Here is a 12,660-nt window from a genome sequence, read left to right as displayed (position 1 = left end):
TGTCACCATCTTTTCTCCTGCCTCTTGCCCTCAAAAAAACCAAACCCCTAGAATAATTTGTATAAAAAAATGTTGATTCCATGCAATTCTTTGTATTCGCCAGGGCGGGGTTTATTTGTTTCCTTTATCTCTTTAGTGTTTTAATGAAGTCCAGTCTTTACTGATTCAATGTGGGCTTTTCTAGGTGTCCTCCAGCTACCATACTTTCCAAGTTTTGCACACTATTAGTATTAAAGTTGCTGATCTCTGGTAACACAGCTCGTCTCTTAATCCTTTTTTTAAATAACGCGTTTATGTGTGAAGCTTCTCGATTAAGGAATCTCTTCAACTCCCATGAACTTTTACAAATGTCACTTAAGAGTTCACTGGTTTCTTTGCTTACTTCCTTCAAAACTTTGTGGATTTGTTACACAAAACTATGTTCATCCAACCTTTGCTGATAACCAATTTGGTTGTATGTTCAACACATTGTTACCACTAGCACCAAAAATAATTTCAGAGATGGACTGATTTTAAGTATGTATGAAGGACCTGAAGGTCATTGACTTTAATGAAAATGGTGATGTTCACCACCTTTCATTATTGCGACCTTTTTAGAACAGTTCTGTTTTTGCAAGGGGCTGTATCTCCTTAACTCCTTTTTGTGTTCTTTTTGTGTCTCTGGGACACTTTACTTGCCCAGATTTGCAACTTCCTCTGAGAGGAGAGTGAGCCAGGTAGCCTTTTTAGAAGAATATTAAGGCTCTATTTTAATTTTCAGGTATTTTTTTTTTTTAATATTTTTAAGTCCTTACTTTTTCTCAAATTCTCTGTAAATAAAATAAAAACCTTTTAGCCAGGAAAGCCGATATCTAGATCTCATCTACATAACCCTGAAATTCTGCCCTGCTACTGTAATGGCTGGCATGTGCCTGTTACTATGAATTATTTGATCACTTTCTGTATATTACTCTTGTGAGAATGTGAAGAGGAGGAATATTTTCATTTACTAATATGTCTATAATGTTCTGTTTTACTGCTTTTCTTTTTGCTATGCCTCATAGTTTTCTGTTCATTCTGTCTTCTATTATTGTTCTGGGATGAAAATCTTAACTTTCATACATTTTTCTGTTTTCTGATTATAACTTTTCCTGTATAATTTATTATTAACATGTGATATCATCCTTAATGGGTGTGTTTATTCCTGTTTCCTACTTCCCTTCATCTCTGAGGCTTCCAGCACAGTCAGGTCTTCCTGCTTTGCCTTTTTACAAATCCAGAGTGCAGGATGTATTTATATGTCTTCACCTTCATGCTGTGTGTGCTGCTGTAGCCAAACGAGGCTAGAATTAGCAATCATGGTTTTTCTCCTGAATTTACCTCTTTAATCATAGTCCTCTAATTCTTTTTGGCTTCTTCTCACCTTAACTGTTTCTGTTAGTGTCTTTCTCCATTCCTTTTTCCACTTCTATCTGTTTACTGTTGGTATCTCTTGCTTTATCTGCACTCCTTTGCCAGGCAATAAAATGCATCTTCTTAATATTTTGGTTGAGCAGTTTGTTCAGTGCTTTTTCTTGTATATGTTTCTGCAGAAACAACTAGATATATTATAATTCTTGATCAGTTTTATTTAATTAGTCATTACCATAAAATTCTAGTATGTTGTTACTCATTTTTCTTTTCACTTTCCCTTTGTATTTATAGGGTTTTTTCAATGTTTTTCATATTCTAGGCACAACATAGGCTTTCCCATTGTAGAATGTTCCTCTGAAGGAGACTTTATTCTTTCCAAACCACCAGACACAGGGGGACTAATCTCTTTTGGCACTGTAGCTGAACAGCTGGTGTATGAATTGGGCAATCCTCAGCACTATCTTTTACCAGATGTCACATGTGACTTTTCCAAAGTTTCCATCACTGAAATTCCAGGTTAGTCCTCTTACATGTTACGAGATCTGTGTCAGTGATCTGAGTTACCAAACTAAAGCAGTTACTTTAATTTCCATGTTTTCTCTGCATATTTCGTGTTCCATAGAGTGTGATATTGTATTAAACTGATTTTTTTCAAGAACTTCTGCTAGAAATTCCTTTAGAAATTTTAACCATGTTCTTATTTATCTTGCTGGTTGACTAATGTAAATCTTTGATCACTATTCCTTTTGCTTTTTTTTTTTTTAAATGCGTGCCTTACATCTACCAAGTCCTTAAACTATGTATTCTGTGTGAGCAACATAGCTCCACTATGATTTCAGGTTTTTTTTCTAAACTGCATCTCAGTTTCTTTGCTCAAAAACATGTATGTTTTGTACATGTTTTCTCATATGGCATTTGAAACGTTAGTAACAATGGAAAGCTGTGTCTTTCAAGGCACTACTTGGTAATGGTGTTGTTCTTAGACATTTAGGTGGATCATCGTAAGTGGTAGAAGTGTGCTTAGGTACAGGATTTCCACCAGAGAATTTCTGTTCAAAAAAAGTCCACTTGCTGACCTCAAAACTCTCAACAGCCAGTAGACTAGAGGTGGATATAACGTATGTTCTGGGTTTAGCTGTAAAAGCAAAACAAAAAAACCCCAGGCTTAACAGATTTGAAGATACGTAGGTTGGATAAGACAGCTTCAAAAAAATGTTTAGCTACAGTCATTTGAAGTTTGGTTTTTACTGCATCTGTATTATGTATAATTTTTCATTCTGATGGAACTTATCTGTGACAGTATGCTGAATATCTTTATAAAACTTAGAACAATCAAAATCTCATGAAAAAATTGACTGTGATAAAACTCAGAACACTGTAGTGTCAATAATATTTTGCTTCAATAATAAAAATACCATAAAATTGTACAGTGAACCTTGTGCTCATGCAACATAACCAAATAGCAGTCTGATAGGGCCAGCTTGCTGCTCTTAGCCACTAGTCTTTTTTTTTTTTTTAAAAAAAAAACCCCTAACCTTCCTATGAACTTTTAGCTTGCAAATGACCCGATATGACATGTTTGAACTTAAAATGAACTTTCACATGAACTTTCAGTTAGCCCTCTTAGAAATATAACAGATGGAAAATGGGCAGATTTCTTAAATATTTTTAGTTTGAAGTGCTTTGACACGTACACCAGTAAAAACAGGCAAGCTATCTATTTTTGCTGCTTACATTGCCAATTTTATTGTCCTGCTGGATTACTTGCAGTGTTTGAACTGAGAGGTGCTTCTGTTTTCTTTTTGTCAATGGATGCTATGCATTTTGTTTCGTGGGGTTTTTTCTTTGTATTACTTCTTCACCTGGGACATGAAACTTTCAGATCTTCGCCCTGACTATAGGGATATCATTCTGTATTGAGAGAGTTAAATTAACCTTATGTCAATCTGGCAGAGAGGGTGATGATATTATTTGAGTGACGTGTAAAATTTCTGCTAGTCACGTTCACTTTTTCAGATATGTTCTGATTTGATCTCTTCAGAGTATTTGTGTAAAGCTTTGAACCGCTTCCTAAATATTGGCAAGTACAGGTCAGGTACGGGTGAACTACAGCATAATTGTGTCTGACGTGAGGTGCTGATCCTGCACTGCTAATTTTCAAGGGGTTGCACCTACTGATTTTTCTCCAGTTCAAGGCTGAACCTGATGCCGTGACAATTTTTTCTAGGTTTTTTGTGGCATTAATATTCCTAATCTGTGATCATGGTAGTTGCCCAGGAACATACATTCAGACTGTTCAGTTTCTGTTTTGATAAGAAGGCTAAAGTTAAGTTATCCCTTCACTTACTAAGGTATCAGCAAATGAGTTCTCACTGGTTTCTCATCTTGTTTTGTTTCTTTACTAAGTGAGGAACTGCAGTCCACCCCAGCCAAATACAGTAAATTGTATGCTCTGTGTGTATGTGCAGTAACTGTCTGTTAAGTGGAAAGTAACTGTTCAGTCTGAAGTCCTAAGGCTGCCTTCTGTGTTAAGTATTTTTTAAGTACAGGAATAAACATCTAAAACATTCTGTTAAAAGGCTCACTGAAGTCATAAATTTAGTCACTAGTTTGCTATTTGTGTTTCTAAAGCAGGGAGGACTGTTTTGTGAAAGGTTCTCTCTTCTGCGGCAGTATAGCTATCAATGATTTGCCTTTTAATTAAGTGCATTTGATTAATATGTATCACAAAAGAATGTCTTTGAAGTTATATTGAAGAAGCTTAAATACTGATTCTTAACCACTGTAGGTTTTGATGGTGGGGCAGTGAAAGTTCATGGAGCAAAAGGATCGCCTCCTTCAACGTTTTATAAGGTATTATCTCTTTCTGTGGAGTGTAAGGTATTTTTTATTTAGAAAATTTTATATTTTGGAGAAAACACTAAATATTTTCTGCCAAAAACTGTTACAGCTTTCTAATCCTCATCTTCCCAGCTCCAAGAGTAAAAGGAAGAGGGGGAAAAAGAAAAAAAGGCAAACCTTATTTGATACATAAAAACATGTTAATTTGTTTAACAGGCTTATCCACAAGCCTTCAGAGAAGGCTGGGATGGCTCTTTTATAGTAATAATAATTTTTAAAACATCTTAGCTCACTAACACCTTTATACTTGTTGATTTTTATACTGGCATGTTAATTTTGTTCTATTTCCTCATTAAATCTATGTGCCAAGTGGTTCTCAAAAGGTAAGTAATGAGTAACTACATCTGTCAAGAGAGCCACTAAGAATGAGACTAAGTCTCCTGCAATACTCTGTTGAGAGGTACCTGCACATTCTGTGAAGTTTTATGTTTGTTAGTGTGGTCTTCTAGTGGTCTCCATTCCCTGAATGAATGCTAAGGTAATACAGTTCTGGTGAAGTATCAGTAGGGCTGGATCCTTTTCTTGTTTAAACTGGTGCCAAAACTGACTTTTACAGAATCAAGATTGAGATCAGAAATTAACTGCTTAGCACACCCATTGAGTTAACCTAAGCAGAGAATTGTGCTAATATTTCTGTTTAAATAATATAATGTATGTCTGAGCATAATTTTTCTTTGAAACTTTTTACTGCATTTTTAAAATATTTCTGACACTTTCTAAAACCAGTTTTATATAAGATAAAGTTTCAGTTTTTAAAAGATACAGTATTTCAAAGATAAATAATAATATCACCAAAGCAGGTTTGGTTTTGGTGAGTTGTAAAGTGAGAATAGAAGAGCTCTCTAAAGGCTTCATAACTGAAGCATACCGACCAAGCATTTTTAGAATCCAGTAGTGTATCACAGGTCACTCTTCCCATGCCTTTAGTTAGTTTTTCGTATCTGTCAGTGTAATGTGAACACGAATTTCTCTAAACTTTCACCTAATATAATGAATCATTGCTTATTTTGAATTTTTTTGATAGCCTACAATTTCAGTACAATATTGTCTTGTCAGTAATTATTAGTTCAAGAGTTCTAGTTATGTAATGCTGGAACAACAAATTTCCTTTCTCTGAGTGATCTGTGTCTGCGTTATCTGCATCTGGGAATAACTGTGTCTTTTTAATCTGAAAATAGGTTTTTGTTGTGTTTGAAACAACAACAAAAAAGTCTTAAAACATAAATTATAAGCACATTTCTAAAATGTTTCAAAAATCAGGCTTACAGTGTCATTGTGTAACTAACAGAGAAGTCAATTTAGAAGTAATTCCTAAAAAGGACAAAATGAAGAGTATACTTTTGTACAAAACATCAAAATCCATCAATCACGATAGCTATGCTAATGTTCTTACTATTCCTGTAGTAAATAGTGGGATTTGATATGGGCAAATGCAGAGGGCACAGAACATACAAAGCAGGAAGCACTTTTTCTTCCTTGATCCAACTGTGCGGTTTTAAGCAGTGTATGTTTTGCTGCTTCTCAGCAACTTTTAACAACTGTTCTGTTCAGCAGCCTTGTCTTCCTGCAGTTTTTGTTCTTGACTTTACATTTTCATAGTATATCTAAAGGAAGTAACTGAGATTTGAGATTTTCAGTTGATGAACCATGAAATGGAATTAACAAAACTGAATGACAGTTTGTTTTTTATGTAGCAGTAAAATAAAAAAAAAGTTATAATTTATTTCTTAATCATTATGTCTTAAGTAGCATTTGAAATGTTTAGGAATATTTTTTAATATATCTTTTGTATATTAAGCAGTGTAGTGATACTCTAAAATATGTAAGTTAGACTTCCTGTGAAGTATTTTTTGAAATGGCTGTCAGTGACAAATTGACTTAGGTTTTGCACACCTGTTTTAGAAGTAGTTTTTAGGAAATTAACTTAGTATGTTCAGCTTGGTTAGGAAGTGACTGAATGGGCATTATAACAAGCTAGAAATATTTCAAGGGTCTGTTACATCTTTCAGTAACTTTACAGTAAGTGTAGAGGAAGATTATTTAATTGCTGCATTAAAGGTGAAGTGTAGTTAGTAAAACAATGATAAGAGAAAGTGAGATATAAGGTAAGTTTCAGGGAAAATATTGAGAAATACATTACCTGTGAAATAGCTTCTCAAAAGAAATAGCTGAAACATTGTTTTTTGAGACATTTAAAAATAGACTGGGTAAAATGGTTGAAAATTTACTGTAGGAAAAACATTTTTGGTTGTAGAGAGTTATGCTGTCTGTATGTCTTACTAGGTTATTCAATTTTTGGTTTTGTTTTTCTGTTAAGTAACAAGATGTTGAAAATGCTCATCATGCCTAGTTTAGATACATCTATTAAAGCTTTTCTACCATTTATGGCCATGCACTTTCACTGTATTAGAGCTTTGTTAAGCAGCTATAACACTGGAAGTCTAGTAAAATGCTTATTAGCTAAAAGTTTGCAATGTATAGCGTGTTCTTTTGCATGTGTGTATGTGATATGTTTCCACATTCACTTTAATTCTTCTAGGAAACTTATGTCTGACCTATTTCACTGTGATAGATTATTCAGCTTTTCAACATCGTAATGTGTCCTACGTACCAAAACGGTTAAGTTCAGGAGAATCTAAGGATGAGAGTGGGAAGTGATTCAGACTTTCACAGTTCTGCAGATTTGAATCTTCCTCTAATAGAATTTTGAATTTTAAATAGTGGAGTAAATTTTTGTCATCATGATGGTTTCTTGCTATTCTGCTTCTGCTTAATATATAGATAATGATTATGAGAGAGCATTTATAGCATATCATTACTGAATCCCATGTAATTTTGTAATGCTTTTATCGTTAGGTAAATGCCACTTACCTTGATGGCTTCAGAGCTACTGCTGTCTGTCCAGTGGGAGGTCCAAAGGCAGTGCAAAAAGGAAAACGCACTGCAGAAAGTATACTGCAAAGGTTAGTATGTGAGTCTTGTAAGGGGGTTTTGGCTTTTTCTTTTCAGAGATGGTGAAAATAGAACTGTGACATATGATGGCAACCATATTAACCTTGTAAGAACCCTAGAAGATTATAATCTTCCAATTGGGAGGACATTTTCAAGACTTAAGTATCCTGTTTAGGAAACCTGTTTTCAACATATGACTACAGCTACATTTGACAGAGTGAAAAAGGTCTCAAATATTGTTGAAAATAGATGGCTGGATACTGGAGAGAAACCCAAATTAATGAGGGAAAAATCTGCAATTCAGACTAAAATTTATTAGGTGCCAGAGAGAAACCCATGTGAAACTAGTTCTCCCTGACTTACAGAACTTTTTGACAAAATTTTTAGTGCTATGAAATGTAGGCAGTTTACCAAGTTTGTGTTTCAATCAAAATTATCTTAGTACCTTGTAAAATGTGACTAAGGATTTTGTTTGCTAGAACGATTTTAAACTTGTAAGACAGAGTGATCAACCTTCAGTCACACTGTCATGCCAGTATATTTGGGCAAGAAGGGATTCCTCTTAAATATAATTCCATATCCTCACAGAAGTCTCAGAGAATTTACTTCAGTAGCCCCAATCTTTCTAGTTATGAGATACATCTCTTTGTGCCATGTTTTATATATAATTCCCCCCCTCCCCTGGCCCCCAATCCTATTATAGACACATGCAGCAAGTACACTAGCATAGACACCTGTCAGAAATGCAAGGTTCACTGTGGACTTAGAGTGATTTATTGCTCACGTCCCCATGTACAGCACTGTGATGAAGGAAAAGCTGTGTGACTTCCCTCAAGAGACACAGCAAATGAGAGCAGGCTGATACGGGATGTGTAATTAAGCTGTGGAATCCCTTTCTTCAGAGTGGTGCGAATGCTAAAAGTGTACATGTCCAAGAGCTACTGAGAAAATCTGTGAAGGAAAAAAAACCCCTTCAAGAGCTGCTATATACAAAGACTTGGGGACCCAGAAGTCTCTGAGAAGCAATCTTTCTGGAAGCTAGGGGACTATTTTGGAGAAAAAAATAGAATGGTCTATTTTCCCTTTTGTGTTTGCCCTTGGATATTATTTCAGACCAGACTAAGTGAATCTTTTGTCTGATTGAAACACCTTGTGGTGCTGCTGCCTCTATGACCAATAGAAAATTAATTCAGCCTGCTTACTCTGCTGTGCTGAGTAATTCTCAGATGAGGGCTGATGGGAGATATCAAGCCAGTTTACCAGCCTTTGTCTAAGTGGCCTCTAGTCCATGAGGCATGCTTGGAGCAGCTGTGGCTTGTTCTTTGCATTAAAAAAATCACAATATACAGTATTGCCCATGAATACAGTGTCTATCTCAAACACAGCTTTAAACAGCTTAACGTGTGGAATCACTTACTCAGCATGTTTGAAGGATTTGCTATGTCAACCCAGATATGGAACAAGAATTAAGCTATTCTGATTACTGTCAGAGTACTTTACCAGTAGCTACATCTCTTTAGGAAGCTCTGACTTCAGTCTTTGCACCAGTTCTTGTTGTAAGAGAATGTCATAAGGACATGATCTTCCAGCTAGCCAGATTCCAGTCCATTCTAGGTTAAATTCTACCCAGTAGTCTAATGGCAACAAGTACAGAATAAGGTGCACAAATTTAAGGTGCTTCAATTATACCAGTCAGGCAGTCTAAGACATTAAGCAGCTTTGGCAGCTTGTAATATGACTTCTTTCACTTTCCTTGCATGCTTCTTCTTCCTTTGTTTATTCATTTTTGAAAGCAGGAGAGATTTGGCAGTATGTGTGTGAAGAAGTCTCTTTTGAGTAGTCTTTGGTGTCCTTTTATTTTTGATGGTTCTCTGTTGCATTACCAAGACACATGAAAGGGCTAAAAATTACCCACAGAATGTATTTGGAACTCTGGTATCTCTAACTGTAATGTTTGTAGATAAATAACTTAAAATAACTTCTTATAGACATGGCTTGCAAATTCAGGTACCTTAAATCAAGTATCTGTCTAGAATTCTGTGGTCATCAAAATAAAGATAGCCTCATTTGTGGTACATGCTAATACATGCTAATATTTACAACGATAAGTTAATGGTGTCTTCAAAATGTTCCACTGATGCAAAATATTTTTTTCGTCCCAACATAGTTCCAGTGATAAAATCTTTTATACAGCTAGAAGGGTGCCAGAGCAAGATGGGAAACCAGTTTAGTGCTTCAGAATTTAACTTATTTTTCCAATCTGCAACATGTTAATAAGTTGGACTATTTCTAATGGTTGGATTCTTTTAAAACTTTTTTCTAACTTTTTTTACTGTGTGGCAGTTTTTTTATTTTTTTATTTTGGACTTGATTTTTTTTTTAAAAACTATAGTGGTAATTTTCATTTTTAGTGCTTGATTCTAAGAGTTGCTGTGAAGAGTCTATTTAATCCAAACTTAATATTTGGGAAAAAACTATTAATTTCTGGCTCTCTTTAAGCAGTGTATGTTTTTGTGGTATATAAAAAGAAGGTAATGTTCATCCCTATTATTAATTGTGATGTGACAAACTTGGCACTCTTGACACAATGTGAAGTTTGAGGGATTTCAGTGCCAGACTGGAAAGGCACAAGCAATGAAGAAACGTTCTCTTTAAAAACTTTTTGGCATTTGAGTCGTATGTTCATTAATCCTAAATAAATACCTTTAAGGTTTGAATAAAAGTTCCTTCTTCAGTTCGATTTTTCTACATTGGTGCCTGTGATGTAGTGAGGTAGTTTCATGTAATGTCTTACAGCAGAAGCAGAGTTAAGAACTTAATTACCAGTATGAAAACCAGGAAGATTGCATATACTGTAAATACATTTCAAGCTGTCTTTGTTTTAAAGATAAAAGTAAGAGCTGAAATCCGTTTATTTGTCTTTGACTGTCATTTTCCAAATAATTTGAATAAACAAAAGGCTCAGTTTGAAACTTAGGGATAAATTCAGAGGCATATCTTCCTTGTCAGTAATTGCTTGATTTGTAGTATTCAGATATATTTGTTTAGTGTAAAGTATTCATAGTTCAGTTTACATGACAGAGCTAACTCCTGTGGACCACACAGGGATACTTCAGATAATCATTTTGAGGCAGTTTACTAATAAAAAAAAAAATCATTTGTTGCAGGACTCGTCTTATTTTCAGTCAGCTTGGGTATGAAGATTACAGTGCAGTTAACATACAGGTTTTAGGGTCTGAAGATACATATGGACCTCATGCTAGAAGGAGTATAGATGGTGTAAGTATTCAGTGGAGTGTTCTTAAACTTTTACTGACCTCTTGTAATCTCTCCATATTGTTATCTTTTCCACAACTTTAAAGGAAGTCACTATCATCTTGGGAATTTCACCCCATCATCTTGCAAAGAATTCAGCGTCACTACTTAGTGTACAAAATTAACACTGACAAGGTCTCTGCAGTACTGGGTCTTCCAGAAGCACTGATATGAAGTCTTAGAAAAATGTAGTCTGTTGTAATGTTGTTCTTTTATAAGAAGATATTTCTTTATATGTTCTTGTGACACAGACTTAAATTGCTTTAGATGTAACTCTAAAAGACCATATTATAAAGATTGCAGAGTCAGGAAATGGCAAAATTATTGTTGCCTGTGCAACTTTAAAACTGTCTGTGAGTACTGTTTGTGAAAGAATTTTCAACTATATAATTCTGCTTTGTACTTTGTGACTTAATAAATTCACATGTAAGAATATGAATGATGGCCATAGCCACTACAGCTGTGATACCCATGGTCTGTTTTCCTAATCTAGAATATGAAAGTCCTTTTTAAAGGAAAGACTGTAAATCTTGTCCTCACTTACATGCACTTTAAATATTTAGACAGTTTAGTTTGTTCCAAAACCAGTAGCATTTAATTCTTCTTTGTCAGTGGCAGTCTTGCAAAACTCTTAAGGTACATGTGGCAGAACTGAGTTCAATTTTAGGAGTGCCAACACTTAAAATAGCTGACAATTTGTATATATAGGAAACAAGAGTGTGATGTGGAGAAAGGCAGCAAAGTTCTTACTATAGAAATCAACTGCTTTTAGAAATTGGGCAAGTTATATCTGGAGCTGTTCATTTTGGTGCTTGAGCTTCAATTTCATTCTGCACAGCAGCAAGATTTGCTTCCTGAGGAAGGAGCTTTATAATGTGGTCTTTTTCCTTTTAGGACTATAAACCTTGCAATGTTAACTGTGTTACTGAGATTGCAGAATCAAAATTCTGAAACATAGGAACAGATGTTCCAGATGTTGGACTTGTCTGTGTTCTGTTCATACCAGCTCCTTACGATTATGCATTGTAATACATTCTTTAATTAAATTGTTACATAGAAAGTTTTGTCTTGTTGTGTAGAGTGAATAATGATTTGAAAAAGAGCAGTTTCTCCTTCCTTACTGTTCAGTTTGCCTTGCTTATGGTACGTTAAATAAATTTTCCAAATTAAATTGAGTATTTGTAGTATTTTCTGTATTTTCAGCCTCAACTCCTAGGTATTATATGAAAAGTAAATAGAGCGTTATGTCCATTGTATGTGCTTCCCATAAATGCCTGAAAAAGGATGTGAGAGCTAAGGCTGAAATACAGGAAATGGCTCCATCGCCTTCCCCCTTCACCTGGTTGCTCCTACAGTTCAGAAGAAACTAACCAGAGGAGTTTTCATCTGGAAAGCAGTAGCTTGAGAACAAGGGTTGGGGAGTGGGGTTTACTTTTCCATTTAAAATACAAGTCATAGACTTCTAAGGAAATTCATGTAGGACTAATGTAGTGTCTTTAACGCTCTTTCCTACCACATCTTTCCATACAGAATTAGACATCGTTATTTGGGTTGCAAATAACAGTGCTCAAAACCAGAGCTATGTTATGTTAGGCAGTATATTAACACACAAGGAAAACAGTTCCTGCTGTGAAGATTCTACCATGTAAATTTAAAGAGGAGAAGCAAATACGTGTATGAATACCAAGATAGGAAAAGTTGAACAATATTTGGAGCTCAGTGTAGATGTCTGATGTGTCTGGACTAATTCTCACACAGGTCTGTCAAACTAGGTGCAAAGGTTTGCCTTTGCCACTGTGAAATCAGTGTATATCCCAGGCTTCTCTAGGCTTGTATACTGTAGTCTGAGCTGCTGTGTGGAGTATGGCCTGATCCTGACAACACAAAGTATCCTTGAGAAATCAAGAAATGCTTGCCTCCTTTCCTCTCTCAGTTTTTCCTGCCTGTTGGTGGTTTTCTGCCACTCTGATAGCTTGCTTTGTCAGCAGCAACCCAGCATGAGCAGGAAAGGGACCTGAATCAGCACTGAGTAACCCTGGTGGTGTTTAATACCTCCTGCTATGTGGTTTTCTGTTGGGGAGGGAGAAGGGGTTATGACAG

At 35.4% G+C, this 12,660-nt stretch overlaps 1 protein-coding gene across 5 annotated transcripts in view; it reads left to right on the top strand.

The window, feature by feature from the left end:
* LOC141922892 (uncharacterized) overlaps positions 1-12,660 on the top strand; it is a 64,776-nt gene that overhangs the window by 17,227 nt on the left and 34,889 nt on the right. For all 5 annotated transcript variants that reach the window (XR_012623133.1, XR_012623134.1, XM_074822972.1 and 2 more), the window contains exons 9-12: positions 1,712-1,908; positions 4,181-4,245; positions 7,150-7,256; positions 10,413-10,524. Coding sequence is in view for 3 of the 5 variants with exons in the window: in XM_074822972.1 (XP_074679073.1) it covers positions 1,712-1,908; positions 4,181-4,245; positions 7,150-7,256; positions 10,413-10,524 (481 nt within the window). In the remaining 2 variants the exon portion in view is untranslated. The remainder of the gene's footprint in view (positions 1-1,711; positions 1,909-4,180; positions 4,246-7,149; positions 7,257-10,412; positions 10,525-12,660) is intronic.

The sequence above is a fragment of the Strix aluco genome, chromosome 4 (assembly GCF_031877795.1).
Source record: "Strix aluco isolate bStrAlu1 chromosome 4, bStrAlu1.hap1, whole genome shotgun sequence".
Classification (NCBI taxonomy): domain Eukaryota; kingdom Metazoa; phylum Chordata; class Aves; order Strigiformes; family Strigidae; genus Strix; species Strix aluco.
The sequence above is the reverse complement of the archived record's forward strand: the minus strand, read 5'-3'. Positions and strand labels throughout refer to the sequence as shown.